Source organism: Drosophila willistoni, assembly GCF_018902025.1.
Source record: "Drosophila willistoni isolate 14030-0811.24 chromosome 2R unlocalized genomic scaffold, UCI_dwil_1.1 Seg167, whole genome shotgun sequence".
NCBI classification, from domain to species: domain Eukaryota; kingdom Metazoa; phylum Arthropoda; class Insecta; order Diptera; family Drosophilidae; genus Drosophila; species Drosophila willistoni.
Genome location: NW_025814050.1, coordinates 9,748,267 through 9,776,157, shown reverse-complemented (window position 1 = coordinate 9,776,157; position 27,891 = coordinate 9,748,267). Strand labels below are relative to the sequence as shown.

Below are 27,891 nucleotides of genomic sequence, written 5' to 3'. Positions count from 1 at the left end.
CTCTATTTTATATACACGTCGCATTTTTATTTGACTTTCTTTTTAGATCTGTATATATATGAAAATTATTAGTTGATAACCGTTAAAACATTATGCTTTCTATCTTAAAAAATACAAGTTATTTAATAGTATATCTATATTTGTATAGGAATGGACTGATTATAATTTACGTTGGAATGAAACTGAATACGGTGGAGTTAAGGATCTTCGAATAACGCCAAATAAACTATGGAAGCCCGATGTTCTTATGTATAATAGGTAAGTCCAGAGAGGTTCAATTATGTGTCCCACCTCCTAAAATTGAGAGAGGTGTGGGTCCATGGATATCATTCGACCATTCGAAACTAACGACTCTAATTGAAAAGAAAGGCTATACAAAGCCCACATATAATCATATTGAAAAAATTAAATATTGGCGCTAATCGATAATCTATAGGGAGTATACCATATATAGGTATAGAGCAAAACAATTATAATATATTATATCTATAGAAACATATACCACATATATCATCAATGGTAAGTTAGGCTCTGACTACTGAAACCGAAACTATACTAAGATTAATAAGATAATCACTTGATTATATAACCAAAATTTTATTTCTACTACAGTTGTGTTATAGCTATTTTATACATACATACCTATATAGAATATTATGTAGCTGATTTTGTGCATTAGTTGATTAAGCAATAAACCCCTAGTTACATTTTGTAGTTGACTTTTTGTTTTTATCTCAAATTCTTAATAAAGTGTCTTGGAGCTTTGACTATTAAGTGCTTGAAAATGCTGAAAGTTTATATGAAAATTAAAATGAAACAGATACATAAATAAATATAATGATATATCCATATCTATTATCCATTTATTAATTATTAATTCAAAGCAATTTTGGCATAGAAAAAAGATTCTCGCTATTAGACAAAAAACTATTAGAATGATAAAACAAACTCTTTTCTTGATTTTCTTAAAGAAAAACTAATACCCAATCACGGGTTCAAAGATATGCAAAAAATCGAATATTTTAAAATAACATAAGTTTCGTTTTTCCTCTTCCTAACTTTAGTAAATCAATTAAATTTAAATCCTTTTTCGTAACTCAAATACAAAAAAAAAAAAAAAACAATTAATATAGTCTTATTTACCCAATTGGTTTGTGGTTTTGCTAAAAATAATTGAAAAATCAGTAAAGAACACAATATTAGAATAGATTCAAATCAAAGCTCCATAACACTCGATTATCGTAAAACTTAAATAAAATACATTTTCAGTTTGCAAAATTTTATTTCAGATTTTTAACATTTTTTTGTCTATGTCAAATTTAATTTATATATTTTTTTTTCAATTGAAAACAATTATGGCTATGCATAACAAAAATATGTTTGCCTAATCCCCTATAGTAATGTATATTAAAATATCCTACCAACTTATATATCTATTTATATATATATATACCAATATACAATTAAAACTATCATAATCCACTCGCTATTGTTTGTGTGTCTATTTAAAAAAAAAAAAAAACAAACTCAAAAGCCGCAATTTAAACATTTTGTTATTAGGTTTAACCGGGAACCTAAAGTTAAACAAACTCATTATGTGTTTCAATGTTTACCCCACTTATTAACCCAATTCCAAGAACCTTATGATTTGCTAACGCGACTAAATACTAAAATACTGACCCAAAAAAAAAAAAAAAAAAAACACAAAAACAGTTTTAAAGAATCATTTTGTTTACTTCAATTAAGAGTAGTTTACACGCAGTGGTGTTTTTCTAGTGGGACTGTACATTGTCAGCTTGCCGTTGATGTGGGCCTCACATTGTAATTGGATTCGTATTGCTAACCGAACTTAAATTATATATATATTATCAAAAACAACAATATATATCTATAAAAAGCTCATAAAACCCAAATAACAAATGATTTAAAAGAAAACAAAAAAAAGAAAAAAAAACTACAAACAATTTTTCTAAATAATCATTCAGACTAAACTCCCAGAACTAAAAAAAAAGAAATAAATACATATAAAAATAAAATACTCACATATTTGTTTGTTGTTTAACCAGAATATTATGCAAGTAGTTTGTTCGAAACAAAAAAAAAAAAAAATAATAATAATGAAAATAGAAAGAAACAAAAAAAAAGCCATGAAAAATGCGAAATGAAAAATAAAGAAAAATGAAGCATTTTTTATATATATTTATAGTCTGTGGTCTGTTCTTAGAATTTTTCGTATTCGCTCTAATTCCGAAAGACAATAACCAACATGAGAGAACTTTGTTCAACAATATGCTGGTGTAATATCTCTGGTTAGACGTTCAGTACTTGAATTTATTTGGCCAAACAATCAAAAGAAAGAAAAAAAAAACAACAACAACCACAACAAAAACAAACTTATCATTCGGCACACCGATGTTTTTATACCCTTGCAGTTAGCTACGTAAATGATGCTAAAAAACGGAATTTATTTTCAGAAAAATTAACTACTTTTCATACTAAGAAATAATCTTACCATAGTACGAAGCTAAGCTTAACATCCTTAATTTTAAAATAGATCCAACGCCTTCCTAAAGAAGACTTTATATATCATTCCGATTTCATTAAACCACATCAAGAAAGTTTTATCGTTATCCATAGAAATTAACTTTCACAAAAAATGTAGCATACTTTTTTGGGCTATCAGTCTCATGTTTGACTTTTCAATAAACGCTGCAAGAGTATAGATAAAATGTAAAAAAAAAATAAATAAAAAACAATTTTTTTGTTTGTTTCTCACACGTCGTTATTCATGTTGTAAAAATGGCAAAATAGATTTTCAAGTATTGTGCATGAGAAATCAAATCCCTCGTACTAAACCAAACAAAATTCTAAATAATACCTATAAATAAAAAAAAAAACAACAAAAAATCAATTCATAATATTAAATTCTTAAACAAAAAAAAAATTAAATGTGTCCAAAACGAAATACTAGTTTTTGGGCACTTTGTTAAACTGTTTAACCCACCTATCCAATTTATCCATCCCACACTCACACACACACTCACTCTCTTACATACATCATTTCTTTTGTTGGTCAAAAAAAGTTTATCTACTTTACGATCCTCACATCCCACACTTATACAAAATATATACACTGACACAAACATATACATTGACAAATATATATATACATACAATTAAATTAAATATATTAAACAAACCAATAATTAAGTTTTTTTTTATTTAATTGTAAACTTAAATACTAACATTTAAAAGAATCAATATAGTTAAGACTAATATCGTAATATGATGGCAAATCAAACAAAAAAACAGTAACAAAATATCTCATAATTAACCATGTGTATATTTAACTCGGTTAACCGATTAAATAAGATGAATTTTCAATAACATAATGATCAAAATATTACATTAGAATTACGATATGGAAATGAACATGAAGACAATTAGTTTTCTACAATGATCATCAAAAAAAGCCTCTTTTTCAACATGTTTTCTTATTCCGATTGAAGCAATTTATGTCATATAATAGAAAATTGTTTAACAACTTTACTCATACCCAATCAAATTCGCTGGCTAAATATTAAGGTGTCTGTTATTCGTTATTGAAATCAACTATTCCTTCTTTGATGGCTTTTTACTGCCATAAATTTTTAAACAACTTTTTTTGTTATATTTTGAAAATTCATCAAATAAAAAACTAACAAATATTAAATGCCAAATATAATAACTCTAAAGAGAAAATGTATTTACTTTTTGTGTGTAGTCTTCACTTTGCCTAATTCATCTATTAAAAACAAAACAAAATAAAATTTGTTTTCCCATTTTGCTCTCACTTGATGTTAGAATATATAGTAAAAATCAACTACCTACATATATAACATATGAATGTGTTTATTTAATCGGTGATTGAATGTACTTGTGTGTGTATTTGTGTGAGTGAAATAACAGAAATAAGTAAATGCTTCAATACTAATTACGCCTCACATAAATCATACGTTCTATAAGCCACAGCTCAACAAAGCATTGAAAAATGTGCGAACAGAACAAGCAAAAAGATTACAAAATTACAAAATATACGATAAAAGTAAACATCAATGTTATTGTATTGTGTATGTTCTATGTTCATTCGATTGGCAATCGAAATACACAGAATAATTACAATTTCATTTCACATTTAGACGAAGAAGAATTATTTCTGTCTGTGTGAATGTTTGCGTGCGTGTGTGTGTGAATGAAAGTGTGTGAATGTATTTGCCAATTACCAAAGCAATCAACTGTTATCAATGTGTGTGCAATTGTTTCATTCATAGCTATGTTTCACTATATACGTCAATATGCATATATATATATATAGAGTAAACTTATTTCTGTCTATAACTATATAAATTTCATATATTTTATCAATGTCCAAGTTAACTTTTGCTGTCTAACTATACTTTATGTTAATTGTCTAACTAACTTATCTATACCTTATCCGTCTGTGCGTGTGTGTGTGTGTGTTTATCGATGTGTGTGATCCTAAATAACCGACAAAACTACACACACAAATGATGCATCATGTTAAATCGAAACCACATAGAGCCAAACCAACCAACAGCGCCGGCGCTGAAAACCATTTGCCAAACCATTAAGTCTTTGTAAGTTAGCTTAAGTTGTATTGCTTGTAAGCTCCATTTTAGATGCATGTCACAATTTAGACTAAGACACCAAGGACATTGAAAGCAAAGCTACAATAAAAACTGACCACAAAAACCATATGTATTAGTTACTTAGAAAATCGAGTGTAAACATAGCCAAAGCAACTTGTGTGGAAAAAAAAACAGCAAGAAAAACTTGCAAAAAAATAGTCAACAATTACGTTGTAATTTTTATAGCTATAATTATATTACTTAGTGCACAGTTTTTAAGATCTAACGTTTTATAACTAGATAAAATAGCAGCACTATCAAAAACAGAAGTGTTCACGAATTTATAACTTTTAGGCTTTCAGATTTTAGTTCTGATTTTCTGGCCTTCCAAGTAAATCAACAAAGAAATTTTGTTAAGCTTTATTCAAATTGCGATATATTTGAATTATTGAAACTTAGATTCTTTGTTTTAAGTCATACCTATCTGAAGTATTTAATATGTATATGAATAGCTATACATAAATTATTTAAAAGAAATCTTGAGCGATTAAGAGAGATATTTCCTATTTCTTTAAAGTTTTGGTCCTTTAGTTTTATAAACTAAAATCAAATAAGAATTCAAAGGTAGACTTACATATGTACTATAATCAAAGCCGATTTAAAGGTTTAAAGATTATTTTCAGATATGGTAATCTAACTTTATGTTTAAATAGCATAAATCTCTTGAAAAATTTACAGTTTTAGCCATTGCAGAATGTAGTGCTTAATATTCGGCCATAATATTTCTTTTCAGACATGTTAAGAAATGTATTCGCAATACAGACATAAATCTGCTTTTATCAGCAGGCAAATCTACGATGCTAGGAATTAACCCATAAATAGTGTCTTATTCTTATTATAGGTACTTATGTATATTCTCATTATAATTAATTTACCATTAGTTCAGGTTTTAATTAAGATTTATGCGGGATAAATAATAGGAGTTAATTGTTAATGATAATAGCCTACATATGTGTTTATTTAATAGGTGATGGAGTATATGAGTGTATTTGTGTGAATGAAATAACAGAAAAAAAACATTTGCTGAGGTCTCAGGTGTGTTTTTTTACTATTCAGTATTGATATTTAATTTATTTATAATATCATACCAAGTTTTAGCTATTTAACATTTGAAAAATAGAGCAACAGCTTACCAATCTTTTTTACTTGGGTATTACATATTATCTGTTACTTAGTGCCACTTGCAATACAATAAATATTTCTGTGATATTTCTATAAAGAAAGTTTCTTAAATTACCTAGAAAGTTTACAACAAAATTTACTTGTCAAGTTGGGTGAATGTAAAGTTAATAAAAACATTGCATACTTTTCAGCCCGCAAAAACCACTCGGCCACATGAAAGGCTTAAACAGTTTTAAGCCATAACTTAAATGTCAGAATTTGTAGCCCATTTATCCAACTCTCAGTTGACCATTCCAGGTGTGAACTAGAAAAAAAGTTATAAAAAAAACACCTACATAGATGCTTAAATGCCGCAGGTCCCAAAACGCCATAAAGTTTTTTTTTGTTGTGCTATATACAGACACATTGAAATGAAGACAAACTGCGGGGATTTTCTGCAAATTTGTAAAACCCAAATGCACCTGGTGGAATGTCAAACCACCTCAGAGTCTGAGTTGGTACTGCCTTTTATTTTTGTGTATTTTTTTTTTTTTTTCTTCTTGCTTCCAACTAATTGCAATTTATTTGGCGAAATGCAGCAGCTTATTTAAAGTTAGTTTAACACTTGATTGACGCATGGTGCGGCAAATGGAATTTACATGTCACGGAAAAAGGCTTTTCTCTCTCTTCCTCAATGAATGAGCAAATGAGAATGAGCAGAACGAAAAACACAAAACACGTACGCGATGCCTCGGTATGCCAATGGTCTCGGCCTTTAATTTGCCTGGCACGCAGCATCCGGTGTTGATTTCCAACGAAACTGCCCACAAAAAGCAACGCTTCACTTCCTTTTCGTCTGTTTTTGGGGGGGGCTTGAAATAAAAATCATATTGATTAGCTATGTGTAGGCAGCAGGCAGCATACTAGCAGATAGAACAGTCTGGGGAAATCAGTATATTGGAGATGGGTGGGCTTTGTTGGCTTTTTGGTGTGGTGATTGGATGAACGTGGGCGTCTTGGGCGTGGCACCTAGCACATTCCCCTCTAGAAAAAAAAACCTTTCGGCTGTCAACTTTATTTGCTAATGAACTTCTACAGAGTCCAAAGCTAGAGAATAACAGATTCGCTTCGAAATACGTTCCGCAAATCAAAATTAACCACAAAAACTCCCAAACACAAATACAAATTCACTTTAGTTGCCAATTGAACTGATTCATGGAGAAATCCAAAATATTTGCCTTAACTCAGTTAGTTTTCCAACGGTTTCTTCGTTGATTTTATATTTTGGAACATCTTTGACAATCGGCAAACTTTTATTTCGTTTAATTTATTAATTCCTCTTTTTGTTTTGTGACTTTTTTGCGTGGGGGTTGGCGAGAAGAAGCCTAATTTGTATGCGACGCCAGTCCTGCTAATGTACGTCCCATCATTTAGATGAGCCCTGATAGATACAGATAACAGCAGAACAGAAACACAAAAATAAAAAAAAAATGAAAAGAAAAGATACACACAGATTAGAATTGGCCTTGCCTCATTATGGAGTGCAAATCAATTGGGTTCCGTTTGGGTTTTGGTTTTTGGAAAAAAGAAAAATCCCAAGAAATCCCAACAAAAATCTCATTGAAATGCTTTTACTTTTATTTTCAATATTTTTTTCCAGTATATTAGTTATTTGATCCAAATGAAACTGACAGTTTGCCATAACCCCAATGACTTTGAATAAAGCCTTCAAAATGAATTCACTTTGAGACCAATTGAAATGTACAAACAAAGCAATGCATTGTCTGAACAATTGGGCTAAGTGAAGCATAAACTTGACCAAATATGTTGTTGATGAAGGTGCATTAGTTCTTCAGAAATCTGACGATTGGAAAACTGCTCTTCACAACCCTTTTCAATTTAAGCAAATAACTCAAAAATACCAACATCCCAATTGGCTTCAACCCGATTTAACGCTTTACCACAAGCTCTCAAGCCTAAATGCACAACATCTGTACATTGCTGTGTTTACGTGTATGTGTGTGTGTGTGTAAATGTAAACGCGCATGTGTGCGTCTAAGCCCTCATTACTGGTTCGTCTGTTGCACTAATCATCGTACAAATTCCAGTTAAATGCCTATATACTCCACCATATAGGCTCATGGTAAGCAGATGCCATGCTCCAACGCCCAATTCTTGTGGTTATCATTGTGGAGTGCCTTGCAAACTTAATTCAAGTGTTTGCCACAAGCCACGTTTTCTGACCACACAAAAAAAAAAACAGCTATATACATACGTATCGATATGAGGACAGAAGTAAAATCCAAATTTTTTGTACATATTATAACGCTTTATGGCAGCCAGCTGAAATTTCAATCGAAGAATGCCACTTCAATTGAACTTGGATTCGACCCCAAAACTACAGTTTCATTCATTTGCATGCATCTATATGCATAGATATTGCTTCTAGTTCCACACAGATATTCATGTTTTCAATGTTGTGAGGGTTTCTAGATACATATGTATATGTATATGTATATGTGCCCATAACAAAGAAAATTTAGTTTCTCTCATCAGAATATGAATTATGGACATTGAGTTTTGCTTATTTCGTATGTACATAGATATCGATAAAAATAAATTTTCTATTTACGCAAATGTAGTGAGTTTCTGGATGTTATGGCAAAATTGGCTCTTTTCATTTGTAGGTTAAACTTATTGTAAGCGTATTTCAAAACATATTTGCAAATGTTGAATTTATTGAATTAATTTTCAAAATTAGTCAATCGAGAAACTTGGATACTTAAATTTGAAAAAAGGGTTGAAAAATGGATTTGAAATTTAAAGTTGTAGCTAAAAATATGTACTTAGGTTTAAAAAAAGGTCTGGGAAATGATTGAAATATAAAATTTCCATCATAAATAAAGCACACCTAAAAACTGTTATCTAAAATTAATTATATTTGTTTTTATTTAAAGCCTAAGTCTACATAGGTGAAGCCTGTTGTCCACTTTTTGCTTAATTGAGGTCCAAAATCTATTAGAAGCATATATGAAAATAAAGGATATTTGCATCCAAAATTATGTAAAACGCTGGCAAAGTACATATAAATTTTCATGTGCCTAGCAACTTAAAACTGTCAAAAAACAATGCTGAGAATTTGTTTTTACCCACAGAATAAAAAAAGCTTTTGTACTTGTTTCACTGCTCATTAGATACTTTTTGATTAATTGACATAAAAAGGACTTTTAAAGTTTTACACAAAGATAAACAATTAACCTGCTTTTGCATTTTCATTGTACATTCAATGTACATACATCTAATTTGTAGTAAAGCTAAGAATAGTTTCGAAAATCGCTAATTAATGTGATTACCAATATGCTTTTGGCACCGTCAACCATTAAAATTCCTGTGAAAAACAGTTACAGGACAAAAAAGTAACTTAAGGATGAGTCTAAATAGAAATATATGGGAACTTTATGTTTATATATGTAATATAATCTAGTCTAAGGTAATCTTTACGTACATTAACCCAAAAAAAAAGTGTACCCCTAGATATAGAATTAACCCATAATTTTAATGCCTGTAGTTCATAAATTAGAATCAAAAAACAAAAATATTACTTAAAAACTAAGTTCCAATTACACAAAACAAAAACAACCACAAAGAACACTGCAAACCAAACACTAGAATAAACCCTCATATATAGTTTATCCAAATCCCAAGCTCTATCTCTATCTCTCTATCTTTTATTTAGAGAAAACCAAAAAAAAAAAAAATTTTCTATTCAAATTTTTTTCCAAATCCAAAAAAAAAACAATCAAAAAACAAAAAAAGCGCAAGTTATATAACAAACCGATAACCAAAAAAAAAAAAAAAAATGAACATCAAATCAAACAAAAAAAACCTATAAACTATTACCAAAAAAAAAAAGTACCACGCATAATTGAATTAAAATCAAATTGTACAATAATTTAGCGCGGATGAGGGATTCGATGGCACGTATCACACCAACATTGTGGTCAAACATAACGGCAGTTGTCTGTACGTGCCCCCTGGTATCTTCAAGAGCACATGCAAGATAGACATCACGTGGTTCCCATTTGATGACCAACATTGCGAAATGAAATTCGGTAGTTGGACTTACGATGGAAATCAGGTAAAGTGTTTTGGCAAAAACAAAAACAAAAAAAACAACAAGAAACTAATAAATTAAACAAGCAAACAGCTAAAAACTAAACTACAGTACAGTTAAAGAAAAAAGCTAGGCTAGCGCACACACGTCAACAATTCAGTACACTCAGATTCACCCAAATCACAAGCACAACAACAGCAATAAAACAAAGCCAATTACTAGGATAACATCAGGAAATCAAAAACGACTATTAGGGAGGTGCTAGTGGTTAGTTAGTTAAATTAGGCTGGCAAGAGTTTAAAATAGTTAATAGGCCTTCTAAATGGTATGCTTTTATTTGATCTACTTCCTTTTTTTCCCCACACTCTTTCTCTCTTTATCTATCAATCTTTCTCTCCTTCTCTTTCTATGCCTAATCTATACTTCTAATATGAATTTAAACTTTATATTTTTTGTCCCTACTCAAATCAATTCTTTGCGTTTTTGCGAATTACAAAACCAAAAAATAACCAAATCTCAATAAAAAAAAACAAAACAAAATCATAAAAAATTGATGGTGTACTAAAAATGATCAATCTTATATTGAATATTTTTATGTCCACGGACAAAATATAAAAAAAAAAAACGAACAAATTTGAAAAATTTTGTAGGTTTGTCTCTCAAATCAAGGAATCATGTGTGGAAATTACTTTCGAGCAGTTTCAAACTATTTTGCATGGTGGCAGGCCCAAAATAATGATTATAACAACCACGCCCAAAAATAGATAAACTTATTCCCAAAAAAAAAAGTACAATAAAACTATTTATTGGACGCAGTAAAGACTCTTAATGAAAGTCAAACAAAAAGAAAAACAACCCCAAGAAGCAACTAAAATATTCTTTTATTTACCGCATACTTTTTGTGCACAAAACAAAAACAACAATGAAAAAATGTTAAAGTTAAAAACTAAATAAAAAGTAAAAAAAAAAAACTCTCGCTCTTGCTATATATACATATATATCCATTTTTCAAACACCTCGAACACATTTTCTAATTGTACATAAATGTTGATCAATGTGGCTTTTTTCCGATTTAAACAACAAACAAAAACTAAACAATTTAAATATTCTCTTTCTCCAAATACAAACAAAAAAATCCCAAAACTCAAAACTGTGTGAAAAATTAACAAAATTTTCTTATTACATTAAAAAAAAAAAACAAAAAAAAAGTTGGATTTGGTTTTGAATTCCGAAGATGGAGGGGATCTTTCCGATTTCATAACAAATGGCGAGTGGTACTTGCTTGGTTAGTAAAACTAAAAAAGAAAAATCATCATTATTTTCCAAAAAAAAAAAAACTATTATCTGTTGTCATTGTATAAATGTTTTATCATTTTCCTCTGCTTTTTATGCTTGTCCTACTTAAAACCATATATATATATATATATATATATATTTTCCTTTATATATATATTTAAGCATATATTTTTTATAGAAATACGCTTCATAGATCATTATCATTTGCTTAGTTTTCTTTTATAAATAATTTTTGTATATAGAAAAATCAAAAAATGGAAAAAAAAACAAAAAAAAAATACTTGTAAATATGTGTTATTTATCTGTGCAAAGTTTGTACATGAATCAAATGGATCAAAAAGAATTTATAAGAAGGCAATACTTATAAAGAATCGAATCATCTAATGGCATAACACTTTGACCTTATTAAATTAGTGCAAAAATTATTAAACATTTATAATTTGTATGTATACACCTTCTAAATTCTAATATTATTGTTATGCCAATATAATTTTGAATTAGCTTTCTGAAATTTTTTTATCTTTTAAACATTAAAGTGTTGTGCCATAAAATTTTCATTAAATTAAAAAATTTTAATCCATTTTGCTACATGTACTTACATACAAGTCACAAATGTCAATGTCTATGTGCGTGTATGTGTGTGTGTATGTCTATAATCAATTTGAAATTATGAACTTTATTAATCGATCTATAAATATTAATTTTTCGACTCTGATGTCCAGCCATGCCGGGAAAGAAAAATACCATAGTCTACGCCTGCTGCCCTGAACCATATGTTGATATCACCTTTACTATACAAATACGTCGACGTACATTATATTATTTTTTTAATTTAATTGTACCATGTGTGCTAATATCATCGATGGCCCTATTGGGTTTCACATTGCCACCAGATTCGGGTGAAAAACTAACATTGGGTGAGTATGCAAATGTTTCCAGTTAAGACCACAAATAACCAAAAATAAAAAACAAAAATATATATATAGAACGTTTTAAAATAAAAGAATCTACTACGATGGAAAAGAAATTAACGATATATCTCGTTAATTTGGAATTTATTATTCAATAAGTTATAAATTTTATTGCAGCTCTTTACAGAATATTATGGTAAACCATTTTTTGTAAGCATTTAGTCAGGTGTTCGATTTTCTTTGGTTAGGCAAAGCAGCCAAGGTAGCGAAATGAGGCTTAGCTGGATTTAAAATAATATAAACAAAAAAAAAACAAACAACAACAAATTAAAAAAATTAAAACCTTTTCTTAAAAAATATATATATTTTTATACGCTGCTGCTTTTAAAGATTCTAGTCCGAATAATAAATCAAATTCAAACTATGCATGATTTTAAATTTTTTCATTTGATTAAGTAAAATGTAAAAGTGACAAAAAAAAAATTAAATAATAAATTAAAGGATATACCCCTTATTAAGCCTACTAAACAGTCTTAGTCGCCTTTTAAACTAATAAAGTTGTGACTTTCCCTTAAACAAATATACTTAATGCAAATCTTGGAAAACGAGTTCATAAATGATTTCTTTCTGAAGAACTTTGATTTTGGGCTAGTTTCGAGTGCCTTTAAGTCAGAAAGAAGAAGTTCAATTAAAAATCATAATGAAAGACGAGTTCGTCCTTTAAAATGTACTAATGTCTGCAAAAAATGTTGACATAAGCTTTTTCTCTCATTTTTTGCTTTAGTTAGTTGTAACTCTCAAGTGGTTTTAGCCTGAAGTCTTTTGAACATATTGGTTCCTGCCTGTGATATTTTTCTTCCTAAGAGTCATCTCAACTCGGCTCATACATTTTAATATTCTGTTGCTTTCCCAGTGAAGTAAAGCTTTACAAAAGTTAATATAAACTGCAACTGATTGACCATCTGTTATCTTTCACATGTACTAACTTCTCACCACTATAAAAACAAGATATAGATCTCCTTTAATCAATGTACGATCCTTATCTCAAAAATTGCAATTCTCAATTGCTTGACTAATGCATTTTGTACTCGTTTGCCAAAAGATCTGCAATTCCCCAATTAAATTGAAACGTAAACTAATGTAAACGATTTTGCAATATCCTCTCTCTCTCTCTCTATATATATATATAAACATTAAAAAATATTTAATAAATTCAATCAGTTTATTTCTCTATGTCTTATTGATTTGATTCTTCTCTTTGTGTACTTATTAAGTTTAGTTTGGTTTAACAATTTATTCTTTTGTTTTTTACTGATTTGTCAAATTGTGTTTATTGTTTATATATTTATTTATAAATATCTCTTAATTCCAGGCGTAACTATACTACTATCATTAACAGTTTTTCTAAACCTTGTTGCTGAGTCTATGCCGACAACGTCGGATGCTGTTCCTCTTATAGGTACACACTTAAAACATACACGTAATGATTTCCTATATATATAGAAACAAAGCCCAAGCTGTGCATTCCAAGAGCAAGAAAAATGCTATATTATTAACTCGTTTTCGTTTTATTTTAATTGTTTTAATTATGTCTTTTGTTAATTTCGATCATTAGTTTTCAAATTTCTGTAGTGCAAAAGAACATAAAATAAAAAAAAAACAAATTTGACAAAAAATATACTAACTTCAAATCAAATTTTACCAATTACAAAAAAAACTAGAAGAAAATGCCAATTATTTAGATCTTACACAAAACACACCCAGAATGGAGAATGACTACTACTACTATATACATATATCTATATATCTATAACTTAATACTTCTTGTATGTATGGACCACAAAAAGGAACTTGGATAGAACTCTACCTACCTATAAAAACTATAAATCAAATACAAAATCAGATTTAAAAACCACTTCCTACTACAACAACTACTTCTACAACTATCTCTATCTAAGCTCTGTCCTGTCTTAAGTCATGTAAAGTACATTTCAAAAAGCCAGAGCAATACAATTTTATTTCACTTTCTATTTTTTTCTACTAGCTAGCTAATAAAAATCATAAAACTTTTTCTATAAAGTCTATTTTTTCTTCCATAAAACTACTTCTACTTACTATTACTTTACTTTAACTAGTAACTACAATAGATTTGCTGCTCAGCTGCTCATTCTCTTAAAAGTTAAAAAAAAATCATAAAAACAAGCTCTGACATAATTGGTATTTGACTACACATACCCATACCCTCACACACACACACACACACAGAGACCCATCCACACCCACACACACAGCAGCACAACAACACTCAAGCAGCTTTCACAAAAAGAAAAGAAAAAAACCCAACTAGAACAACTTTTCATATTCTTTTTTTTTTTTTGCTGTATTTTACCCTTGATCCCCAAGCCTATATAATCGGTTTTTGAGTTGTTGTTTCTGTCTGTTTGTTTGTTTGTTTGTTGGTCGATTTGTTGGTTTGTGTACTTCCCCAATCTCCGATATCCATGTTTCCCTCCCTTAGCTATCATTTCTCTGTCTTACTATATTTAACAATTTTACTTTTAATTTAACGTATTATATTAAAACAATTAAATAAATCCCATCAGTAACTCATCATGTATATATCGCTTGACTTTAGTGTGTCTAAAAACGTAATTAATCATATATACCTATATATATACCTATATAATACGGGATCCTTCCCTTCCTCCTCATTCATAATTGCCTGATATCTAAAATCATCAAAGCAGCATTAAAATTTCATTAAAACCAAAAAAAACCAAAAACTAGACTGAAAGCTTAATTAAAGAAAACGTATTTTAAATCTAGATAACAATTGTATATAGCAAAAACTATAATAAATCCAAAAAACAAATCCAACGAACAACCTTTTTTCGCTACCAATAATGAAAATAAACAGAAGACAAACAAAATGTGTCAAATACAGTGTCCAAATATAGTTTTATCAATTCTTAAGTTTTATTGTTTTTTGTTCGAGTAGACACAACAGCAACAAAGTTTGCAAAAAAAAACATAAAAATAAAAAAAGCTAATGCAAATATTAATGGTAAATTTATCAAAAATTAATAGTTGTTTATAAGGTTTCATATTAACTAATTAAATAATTAACTAATTTGTTCAAAAAAGTTGGAAACTCACAATCAAAGTTCTTTAAATATTCAACTTGAACTTCAAGTCCAGTAATCCAATTTTCAGAAATTTCAAACAAATTAGAATGCAACAAGTTTAGTTAGTTCAAATTCCTAACGAAGGAATTTTTATGAAAATGAAAATGTATAAATGAATAATTCAAAAACTCAAAGTGTATACATATGTATATCGCTACATGAAAGTAGTGGAATCTGAAGCGTTAAAAATCTCAAATAGTTTTGAGTATTTGTAGTATTATAAGGATTGAATGAATGAATATAGTTGAATGAATAACTCCCAGAGTTTTCGGAATCTTCATAGCAATTTATGTAACGAATGTAACCGAATATATATATCAAAGAACACCCACAAAGCTCTTACTATTCGTCGCATTTTTAGTATTCATACCGAATGAGTGTAGTCGAAATACTAAGTCATTCAAAATCATTCATATCACAGACCTAGGTCAATAAACTTCTGCAAACAGTGCGAGTTCATTGACAACTTATAATAAATTCGAGCCAAATGAAAATCGTTGGCATCTTCATTGATGTTTTATTAGTATTTTTCAAACAAATAATAAATTATTTACTTATAATTTATTTGAGCTATGAAGAAAACGAAGAAAAGAAGTTATTTTCTACCTCACAGAGATTTCAGCCACAGAACCAATATACAATTTGCATTTGCTTAATCAAACAAAAACCAAATAAACCCAACTGAAAACCACAAAAATAAAACAAAAATATATACGTTTATGTATGCAGTGTCAGTTAATTTCATATACACATGCATATGTACATAAATGGTTAGTTGCAACAAAAAGAAACAACAAAATGTTTTCCAAAAACCAAACAAGTAGTTAAATTTTTTCGTTGTAACAAAAAACAGAACCAAAGAAAAATACAAAATCAATAATAAAACAACTATTGTAGTTTACTTTGTAGCAAAGAAAGAACAAATCAAAAGCCAGCCAATGTCATTTTGATACTTGGTAGAGAATAGAGAGGAAAACCATACATTTAATAAACATAACTACAATATACATATTTATACTAGCTAGGATCAACAAATATATTGAATTAAATGCATTTTTAGTCATTTTGGTAGGTATTTATTTTTCTTTAAGCCGAAAAATATCTATACCATCGATCTTTATACTATATACCTATATATATATATATAAACTTATAATTATGCCACTTATCACTCACAAAACAAAACTGAACACTGTAAATAACGTACACCTCAAAACAGACGTAAGTACACCAAACTCTCACTCAGAACTACATGGAGGAAAACAAGGAAAATTATATCCAATAGATAACAATTTGAACGAACTCTGAAAACGCGCATGCTATAAGGCCAAATATGAAAAATAATTAACAAAAAAACAAAAAGAAACCAACACAAAACCAAATCTGAGAAACAAAATTCAAAGTAAAGCTAAATACTTGAATTCTTCAAATATATAACTCTCTTGATCTATATAAAACTCTATATCTTTAACTCTTGCTCTATCTCTCTCCCTCTCTCTCGCTCTCTGTCTGGCAAGAACTCTTTGTTTTTGCACAAAAGTCACAAAAAAACAAAAAAAAATTAAAAAACAAATAAATTGAAACCAAATCCACACACCTTACAGAAACCAAAAAAAAAAAAAAATAAATAAAATAAAAACAATGCTTAAATACAAAATTCAAAGAAAAAGTTGTATACACTCATTTGTCCCTTTAAACTCCTGACTTTTAAAACTTAGCTCCCCTCCTACCCTCAAATAAAACCCAGTAACCAGATAATCACTCAGATCTTGCATAAATATATAGAGAATCATCCCAACCCCCCCTCAAACACCCTTAATCCAATTTAAAAATCAATTCAACTTAAATCCAAAATGTTTAAAAATCAAAAATGAAATTGCGCAACATTTGAACTTGCATTTTATGCAGATCCATTTGATCAGATGGTTGAGTTGCAACTCCACATAATATCGTATCGTTCATGATGCTCCTGTCTCATCATGCGTTCATATTATGTCATATGATTATGTAACCCCAAAACTCCTTTACCTTTTCAAGAAAAACAGAAAAAAGAAAAAACAGCCCATGCTAAGCAAAAAAAAAATTGTTCATTTTATTTTACTAATACCCCACGCAGAAATAATGAAATAAGCTGCCCCCCATTGAAGTTAGGCCAACACGTAGTCCCAAGGTGGGTGGAAATGTTGCTAACTAAATAGAAAAAGCCTTCTTAAGTAAAGACACACCCAGGCATAGTTTTACTTGAGCTCCACTTCGAGTTCGAGTTCAATTTACAAATATTCTTCAAACAGGCAAAGGAAAAATAAAAACAGTAGTAAACGAGAGAGGGAGAGAGATACAAAAAAAAATGAACGCAAACTTGTGCTACTTTATAACTTTTATAATGGGTAAAAGTTGAGAGGATGTGGCCAACAGCAGGCCATCTACTTTTAGCCCTCCAAGTTTTTGAAATGTCGAACAAAAAAAAAAAGGAAAATGAAAAAACCAACGTGAGAATTGAACTTACTTACTCCATCTCGGGCTCTATACTCTGGGAAGGAAGTAGGTCGTTTGATTGATCATTTTCTGTCAGTTGCATACATGGTCATTCAATTTTTCAATTACCAAAATTGAAAATACTTTTAAATACTTATTTAGAATTGTGAATCAAACAAAAAGATAGCACTATATATTCAAAGTATCTGATTTATTAGCAGATTTATATTCGATACTGTATTGCCTCATAGATAACGTATTTTCAGTAAAAAATTATTAACAAGTGCTGTTCATTTTGAAAAAAATTTCATGTTTTCAAATTTCAATATTATTTAAATAAATTTGACATATTCTTTACAAAATTATCTCAATATTTAAGAAAGCTATTTATGTATATATAGATAAAACCATCAGATTGTGTTTCAATTGGAAAGAATTTTGAATTTAACAATTTCGCCAGTTAATGGAAATGGTTAATGGAAATTTTCTATATAGATGGTATTTAAATCGGTAGATTTCCAACTCACTTAAGTGTTTTGGCTTTCAAAAACAAATTTTATTCATAATAAACAGTTGACTGAATAGTTTTTTTCTGAAAAATTTACCATTTGATGGTGGCAAATTAACATAGTATGAGTTTTTGAATCACATCTTTCTTTTTGAAAGTGTTCATATTGTGATAATAGGTGAAGGGACCATCATTTCCACTCTCCATAGGACTTGATTTTTACTTTACACTTTCGGCCTACTTATTATCTCGTATATTCCAAACAGACTTTAGTTGATCCTAATCAATATTTTAGTTGAGTTACTACCATACTCAAGCATATACTCATTAACACTTCATTGAGATAGCAAAAAAAAAAAAATTCAAAGCCAATTAATGTTAATTCTAAATAGAGAAATATTTGGTCAAAAAAAATGCAATATATACACGACAACTACAAAAACAATTCAAATAATAAAAATCGAAAAATTGACTATATCACAGAGCGAAAGCAAAAAGTCAAAATGTCAAGTTACTAACATCAATAACAAATTACACACTAATAACAATAACAACAACAACAACAAAAACAAACAACAGCAACAATACAACAACAGCAAAAACAATAACAACAATACAACAACCAACAACATATAACATAATTGTACGTTTAATTCTTTTTTTGATTTTCACTGGTTATTTAATTTTCGATATTGTCATTTTATTATTCTATTGTGATTTTCAAACAAACAAACAACAACAAAAAAACCAAAATTCAATTCTTTTGTTTCAGGAGTTACAATTCTTCTATCGCTCACAGTGTTTCTCAACCTTGTAGCTGAGACATTGCCCCAAGTATCTGATGCAATCCCCTTGTTAGGTAGCGATTGCATTTAAAAATACAAAAAATACAAAAAAAAAAAACAAAAATTAATATATATATACAAAAAAAAATGCAAATATATATTCAAATTTGTCAAACAAAACAAAAAAACTAACTGATTAATTAACAAATTTAATATGATTTACATATACGTACATACATATATATATATATCTATATATATTCATAAATATTATTGTTATTGTTGTTATATATATATATATTCTATTATGATTATTCACACACATTTGCTAAATTGTTCGCATATCTAATCCTTAACTAAAAACCAAACAAAAAAAAAAAAACCAAAAACAAAAACCGATTAAATAAAGTTTTAGTCTAACTAAACCAAAAAACCAAAGTCATCAAAAATATTCAAAAAAAAAAATTGCCAACAAGTTGTTAAATGTTATTTGTGTACTTCGTACTATGTTTACTAATTACTAACTAACTAAATGAAAAACCAAAAAAAAAAAAAATACAAAAACCAAATCAATTCAAACTCAACTTAACTAATTCTTTCTAAAATTGTTCTAAACGAAAATCGTTTCTTAGTTGATCATAATATTGTGTTGCTATCTCTATATCACTCTATCTCTCTTTCTCTATCTATCTATCTCTCTCTCTCTCTCTCTCTGTCTATCTATCAGTCTATCTCACTCTACCCGTTCATTTTTACAACCCAAAAAATAAGTATATAATTTTCATGGTTTTGCTTTTTTAATAACCAAATCCAATCCAAATGCCCCTCAAAGCAACGTAACTCTATCTCCCTAAAAAAAACAAGCCAAAATGCCCAAAAAAAAATTTAACAAAACAAAAAAAAAGTATAAAGTCGTCTTTTAAATGCTATCGTTATCTATATTATATATATATATATATATATAAATTATTATATATATTTTCTGAACTATCTCACCTTACTTTCTCTATAACTTTCTTTCTCATTGAAACGTGGCAAACAAAATTCTATCTACAAAAACTTCTTAACTCAGCACAAAAAACGAACTTACTAAATTTTTGAAGCTACGTCAATGATTTCACTTCTATACAAAAAAACTTACTCTATTCTGTAACTTGATTATGGTGAAAGAACAACAATTTGATGCATAAAAATTAAATCATGAGATTTTTTCTAACAAATCTCTTCAAAATTTTTATCAAAATTTGAAATAACAACTGTTCTGAAAACTTTTGAATTTCATTTATAAATTATTATTTGGCCTTTTCTATGCAAAAAAAAATTTAAGTTCATTCATAATTTATGAAAAGTTACTCGAAATTTGAACTAATGAATTCTTCAGTTGTTCCACTTAAACTATTTATTCAATGTCCAACGTAATAAATAATTTTCAAGTCCTGAAGCTAATCAAATGGACCATTGAAATAAAGAGACATTAATTTTCAATACATCTTATTTAATTCATTTAACCTATAATGAAAAAGGCTATAGAATTCAGAACAAAAACAAAGTTTGCAAATTGGCCAGAAGTATTCGAAAAAAAATGTTTTCTTGCATCGAAAATTGTTCACCATTTTTATTAAATAACTTGGTTTTATAATTATTCCAAGCAATTTTCACTTTACAAAACCTAACAAAATATATATGAAATAAATTTGAAATTTATTTTTTTGTTTAAATGTTATAGTACACATTAATTGTACTATTTAATTTCAAACTTCGTAAATAATCAAACTCTCACTATCAATTACAAAAGATACTTATGAGACAGATTTCAATACAAGTGAGTTTGGGAAAATACTCGTGAATAAACTAATCCAAATGAATATACAAGAATGAATAAGCCCAAAAAAGGATGTCGTCGTCGTCAGCATTATCACCATGAAAACAACTGAATATATCAAGACAAGAAAAACAAGAAAACAAAAAAAAAAAACAAGAAAAGAAACGAAAAAATTTAATTTAATTTTTAAAACTTTGATTTGTATTTGATTTGGTTTATAAAATTCACTTCATAAATCACCTTATTTAGCATTTAGCATATCAGCAAAAAAAAATACTTTTAATCAATTATATATATACATATATTTTCACCCTTCGTTCTCGCTCGTACGCTTTTCAAACCATATACACACACGCACACACAAATATATACCAACACCCACACATTTACACAGACACATACACACCCACACAGATACAGATAGTGCTCAGTCCACCCTATCCTACTAAATGCCATAGATCAAATGATATTATTCCACTAACCAATTCCAAATCCAATCACCAGCTATTTCAAAAGTACTTTCCCTTCAGTTTTTCTTTTGATTTTCCTTTGATTGATTAGCTATTTTCGGCTATAACTTCTAATATATACATATATAATACATACTTATTAACTACTACTTTTGACCCATTTTCATTTAATTTTGTTTTCTCGGAATGATATTTTTTGCTTGAGAACCTTTTTTGGAAAAATGTGAAGAGAATTTGTCATACTTAATGAACAATATTAACTAGAAAATGTAGGATAAACCGAAAAACAAGAAAAACAATAAAACAAAAAAATATCATTTCGTTATGGGTCCCAATGCAAACTAATGTGTAAGCTTAATTGATGCCTTGATATTTTTTATTCAAACTTTAAGCCCATAAATGCACTCAATAATATATATAAACATAATTATATTACTATATATATTATACATACTCGAATACTGCCCAAAAAAAAAAGCTTTTGCAAAAAGGTTCAGCCAAAAAATATCATTTAGGGTCTAACTAACCAACTAATAACTCTCTAACTTTCTCTCTCTCTCTCTCGAAAAAAAACTATCCCTTTTTCTCTCTGACAAGCCACATGGATGGCAATTTAAAAGTGTTTCCTTTATATTCTCTATATACATATATACATTGTATTAAACAAAACGGAATTCTTGACCATAAATATTTTCCAGGTGTTACTATACTACTATCGCAAACAGTTTTCTCTTTATTGGTCGGCAATGTCATTACAAAGACAAGCGAGGCGGTGCCTCTATTAGGTATTCGTCTAAAAAACAATAAACTAACACAAAACATTTGAATTTATCATTTAACAAAAACAAAACACTCTAAAAAAATATTAAAAATCAATAAAACGAAAATTTCTAGAATCAACAAATAAGATTTCTCTCTTTTAGCTGCTAAAACAAATTTAATGAAAATGAACAAAGTCTTACTAAGTAGCAAAAAATCCAATCTGACTAAAAATCATGAAATGAAATTTGTAAAATAATTTAAAAATCGAGAAACGAGTCGCATAAAGTAGGTGAGAGCATGAGAAACAAGAACGAAAAAGTATCCTTTAGGACTGCCTGCCCCTTCAGCATATACATAGATACCCCTAACACTTCTTTCCATACCCATTTTTTTTTTGGCTGAACCTTAATGCTTTCCAGGGTGCTAAAAAAAAAGACATAATCAAAACTCTGAAATTTCAACAAAAATACACACAATATTAACACTTTAAAATGATTGTAGTCGAAATCAAATCGAATTAAATCAAATCAAATCAAATATTCCTCACATCCAAGTATCAAAAGCTGACTAAACCAATTGATAAATGCCTTAAATATATATGTATATAGTTATATATATATTTTAAATATTCACAAAGAATTTAGTTAAAACATTTTTACAGTGCAAAATCTAAATGAAATATACGAATAAACATTTATGTATAAAATTCACATTCACATTTTATCAATTAGAAATGTTCGACTTATGTAAGCATGAGCATGTTTATTATTTTGTATAAATAAATATTGTGCCGTGACCCTTGTGACCTTCATAACATAATTGCCAAAGGACAGTCATTTAGATATACGTAGATCAAAGTTAAAAATATAATCAACTTTTGTTTCGATTCAGAATTCTTTAAGAAAAAGCTTTGATTAACCCTTCAACCAACATCTTTATTTATTCATCTCTTTTTTTTTTATATAAAAAAAAGTTATAATATTTTGTGAAAGCAAAAATATGTAACTAGATAAGATAATCACGATGATTTTACTTTACCATCTTTTGCTAGGGTGTTCGAAATTGTACAACTTTATTTTGCCCGTAAAAAGGATTTTCCCAAAAATTGCCTGTTAAATAATTCTCTAAAAAACAGACTTTCTATTCCCCCATTAAAATTTAATTTGTCATTAAGTTTTTGCCATTTCTATAATATTTTTAATTTATTTTGCGGGTAAAAAAAATGAGAAAAAATAATTTTGTTATACATTTATTTAATAGCTTTTATTCATATAATTTTTTTATTCCAATAAACACACGTCTATCTTCAATCTATGTATATAAAATAATAGTTGAAGAATATATGGCCATCACATACATACTATCCTAAAATTAAAATAAGTATATGAGTTAATTTTTAGTAGCCGGAACTAAACATAACAAAAACGTTGCTAACTTACTACAGCTTGAAAAACAAAACTAGCATATTTCTCCATAAGAAATTAAAGTTGAATGAATTTATTTTATTAATGAGATCTTGATAAGTCCGATTCCAATCAAGTTATTCAAAAAAATATAATAAAAAAATTAAACATGTTAAACATTTTCAAGCCTTGTACTAAACTAATGTCCTCCCAGTTAATCCCTTTTTAAGTCCCGTATAAATTCTACTCATATTTGAGTCTACATTATATAAATAACATGATCTTTCACATGATCTTGATCTATTTAACTGTCCTTAGCGCATATCCTAGTAGAAACTTTATCAAACTAAACTGCATGTTTTTAAAGCATGTGAAAACTGTCACCCCGTTGTAACCAAAAGTATGTACATATAAGTAGTCGTAAAGCTAATCACAAAAAGCATCCAAATTTAAAAAAAAAGAACTCACGATATCTTCTTTTTAACTCTATGAAATGAATATAATACTAAATTGTTGTAAAAAGATTTTTATTTCAAGGCTTTTGTTCTTAGTGTTGCCAAAAAAGAAAACATTAAATTTAATATGACCCATGGACTAAAAATATTAATATATTTTTCTATTATTTTTTGTTTATTTTTTTGTTTTTAATTTGATAATCGATGACGTCATCTAGGCACCTATTTCAATTGCATCATGTTCATGGTTGCATCATCTGTGGTGTTAACGGTTGTGGTACTCAACTATCATCATCGCACAGCGGATATACACGAGATGCCACCGTGGGTAAGTACCCCAAAAGCTTACTCTAAATTCAATTTTTAATTGGTTAACCAATTTTTTTCTAGATCAAATCCGTTTTCCTACAATGGCTGCCCTGGATTTTGCGAATGGGTCGACCCGGCCGCAAAATCACACGCAAAACAATATTATTAAGCAATCGCATGAAGGAACTGGAATTAAAAGAACGTTCTTCCAAATCCCTACTAGCCAATGTTCTTGATATTGATGATGATTTTCGGCATACAATATCGGGATCACAGACCGCCATCGGTTCGTCGGCGTAAGTAACAAAAAAAAAAATGAAAACAACAAATTTGTATAAAAATCCAATTTTAATATGTTTTTATTTTTCTATGGCCGATTTGTAGTAGCTTTGGCCGACCCACAACGGTGGAGGAGCATCATACTGCAATAGGATGCAATCATAAAGATTTACACTTAATTCTTAAAGAATTGCAATTTATAACGGCGCGCATGCGCAAAGCTGACGATGAAGCGGAATTGATAAGCGATTGGAAGTTCGCTGCAATGGTTGTGGATAGGTAAGTAGAAGTAAATAAAGAGAAATAAAACAAAATCTATAAAGACGGGTATACCAACACAAAGATTAACTTCGTCTATATGGAAGTTTTCTTAATTTCGCAGTTGTATATTATGGACATTTTTACCAATATCACAATATATTTTATATCTTAAAAGGAGCTCAGACTCATAACACTTCTTTTCAAAGGCCAAATATAGATGAATTATACTGTTTACTTCCACTGAGAAGTCAAACCATTTAAAGACCATTAGGAGTCGTAAAAGTTTTTATTGTATTATTTACATATGTTTTTATAAACATGTTTGTGGCTTTCTACAACTATTACTTATCCATAACGATGCTAATCTAGAATTTAACTATTGAGTAGTCTCTTAACTTATCAGTTTGAGCCAGACGTAGAACTTGATTGCATAGAGGGATCTATTAATTCTTTGAAATCCAAGATTTTTCAAATTTAGTACTTCTCAGTATTAGCATTTTTTAATATGAGGACCTAATAGAATTTCACGACCACTTTGAAGACTGTAAAAAGACTCGAAAAAAGTTGGAAAGTATTCGATGCCCAAACCCTCTGGATTTCTCCCTATGTTCTTCTATCGTTAAAAGTTTGCGTCTATTTGTTTCAAAAGTGAATTGTAAAAGGTTTTGATTAAATAATACCACATTATAATATTTAAAGACTGAACTAAATAGCCTATTATTTGTATGCTGCAATCCAATAGACTCAAACCCCACAAGCTTAGAGTAGATTCTCAACCAACTAGTATTGTAAAATGCTATTAAAGTCAAAAATTGTAACAAAATATATAATTGCAAGTTATTTCAGATGACTTTGATTCAGTAAAGAAATCAAATTATATTAAACGTCAAAGTTTACACAATATTTCAAAAGCTTAGTAATAAAATGGTTTGGGAAAAAAAATTTTGTATAGTTTTTAGCAGGTTTTGTTGTATAACACAAATAAATTTGAAAGAAAAAATTCAGAGCTGATCACAGCAAGTAGACCAGATAGTTATAGTTATAGATATAGTTAGTTGACCAAGACTTAATCTTTCATTAATATCAAATTGAAAATCTGGAAAATAATCTCAACTTAAAAGAAACTCGTTAGCTAACTTGAACCCTTATTGTGTCTAAAGGCACATATATGTACATCCATGTGTACTTATATAATATATATACACTCATACATATGTTTGTATATACACAAGTTGTGTGTATGTGTGTAGGAGTTTACCTAATGCCAACAAACAAGCGGTTTACTTTGAGCTGCTGCCATCTAAATCAAACAATTAAGCCCGCACGAGAGACGCATTTGGCGCACACAACTTCCGGCAAATTGCTTGGCACGTACACACACACACGTGGTATAAATATTCAAACATGGCCAACACCTAGAAATGGCGAAATGCCGCCATTTTGTTTTGTTCATGCTCATTCTGTTCTCTTCTCTTTTCTACTTCACAGATTTTGTTTAATTGTTTTCACGCTCTTTACGATTATTGCAACGGTAACCGTGCTGCTCTCAGCTCCGCATATAATTGTGCAATAAGGCCGCTCAATTTAGACAATTAAGCTAGAAAACACACACACTCACATACATACACAGGATACGGATATATTTCTAATAAACACACACACACACACATATGGACATACAGCACTTGTATGTATGTCTTCCAAGTACTTCCCAAATCGATGAGGAAGTCCTAGTTAAGTTTCTTTTTTCAAACCTAGCAAAACTGCTTCGAAACAAAGCGAAAAAATTGTTAATTACATTTTTAAGTCAACATGAAAATTAAATAAATATAAATTATAAGTAAATTTCAGAAAAAAACAAAACCAAAAAAAAAAACATCAGAAAAAAACCAAAGTAAGAAATATTTTATGGACAAAAGAAAATTAAAGCAAAAATTACTGCCGAAACAAGAAACAGATAAAATAGAACAAATAAATAAGAAGCAACCAAAAAAAAAAGGGGAAAAAAGGATGTGTGTGATGAGATGAAGATAAAATTATAAAGACAACAACAAAATGAAACACACATAGACATAATTACATATGTATTATGTACAATAACAAAGTTATAAGTTAATTAACTTGCCGAGTTGCTATAATTTATGTATGTACAACACCGGCAAAGAGGCAACAAGATGCATAATAGATATATACATATATATATATATAAGAGATTGTTCCTATGAGACATTAGATATGTATTTAAAATGGCAAACACACATACACAGACACAAAGAATTCCACAAAAATACACAGACACACACATACTCAAGCACTTAATTGACAAATGTTACAAACCAAAAGGAAGGACAACAAAACAAATAAAATTGACAAGGGACAGCAACAATTTGTGGATGTGAATACAAAAATTTCACTTCGAATATAGTAACTTTTTAAGCAACCCTCTCTCTTTGCATATAATTACTATTTTATTTCACTTTATTAGGGATCATGTGGACCAACAAGTAATTTTTATTTAATTCCATTAAATTCAAATTGATTTGCAACTAAAATATGATCCCTACTTAATAATGACAGAAACAATTATTTTGTAATAAAATAATAATTTTTATATAATAATCATTTTGTTCTATCAAAAGCATTCATAAGGATAACATGCCTGAATTGTTGTTGTAATTTTTTTAAGAATGATTTTTAAAATACTTCATTAATTGATCTTAAAATTATATTAATTTGTCATTTAGCAAATCATTCTTTACAACGTTTAATTTATTCCTATATGTTTACTTTTCTTTTCTTTTGAAAGAAACTTATTTAAAACAAAATATTTAAATTAAATACATACTCAAAAATATAAATTTCGAACTGTAAGATTTTAAATGGGTTAGATCATTATTATATGTAAAATAATTATGACTCTAAATTTTGTTGAGCTTTGTAAGTCTTTAAGGCATGAATCCGAGTGAATGCTTTTAGGCAATTGAAATATTAACTTATTCCAGTGCCGGATTAGTCATATAGCAGGGCCCCGCACTTTAAGAGTGCTGTAAAACACAGATTTTGATCA

General features: G+C 28.8%; 1 protein-coding gene across 5 annotated transcripts in view; it reads left to right on the top strand.

The window, feature by feature from the left end:
- The window catches only part of LOC6644182 (neuronal acetylcholine receptor subunit alpha-7), a 103,855-nt gene extending 77,223 nt beyond the window's left edge, over nt 1-26,632 (top strand). For 2 of the 5 annotated variants that reach the window (XM_047010524.1, XM_047010526.1), the window contains exons 4-12: nt 149-258; nt 9,747-9,927; nt 11,113-11,188; nt 11,922-12,116; nt 19,051-19,137; nt 24,194-24,303; nt 24,366-24,580; nt 24,669-24,842; nt 26,313-26,632. In XM_047010524.1, the coding sequence (XP_046866480.1) occupies nt 149-258; nt 9,747-9,927; nt 11,113-11,188; nt 11,922-12,116; nt 19,051-19,137; nt 24,194-24,303; nt 24,366-24,580; nt 24,669-24,842; nt 26,313-26,397 (1,233 nt within the window). In that variant the 3' untranslated portion in view covers nt 26,398-26,632. Of the gene's footprint in view, nt 1-148; nt 259-9,746; nt 9,928-11,112; nt 11,189-11,921; nt 12,117-13,482; nt 13,570-19,050; nt 19,138-24,193; nt 24,304-24,365; nt 24,581-24,668; nt 24,843-26,312 lie in introns of all 5 variants that reach the window. The other 3 variants (XM_047010523.1, XM_047010525.1, XM_023176599.2) reach the window with 2 other exon arrangements.
- The last annotated feature ends 1,259 nt before the right edge of the window (nt 26,633-27,891 follow it).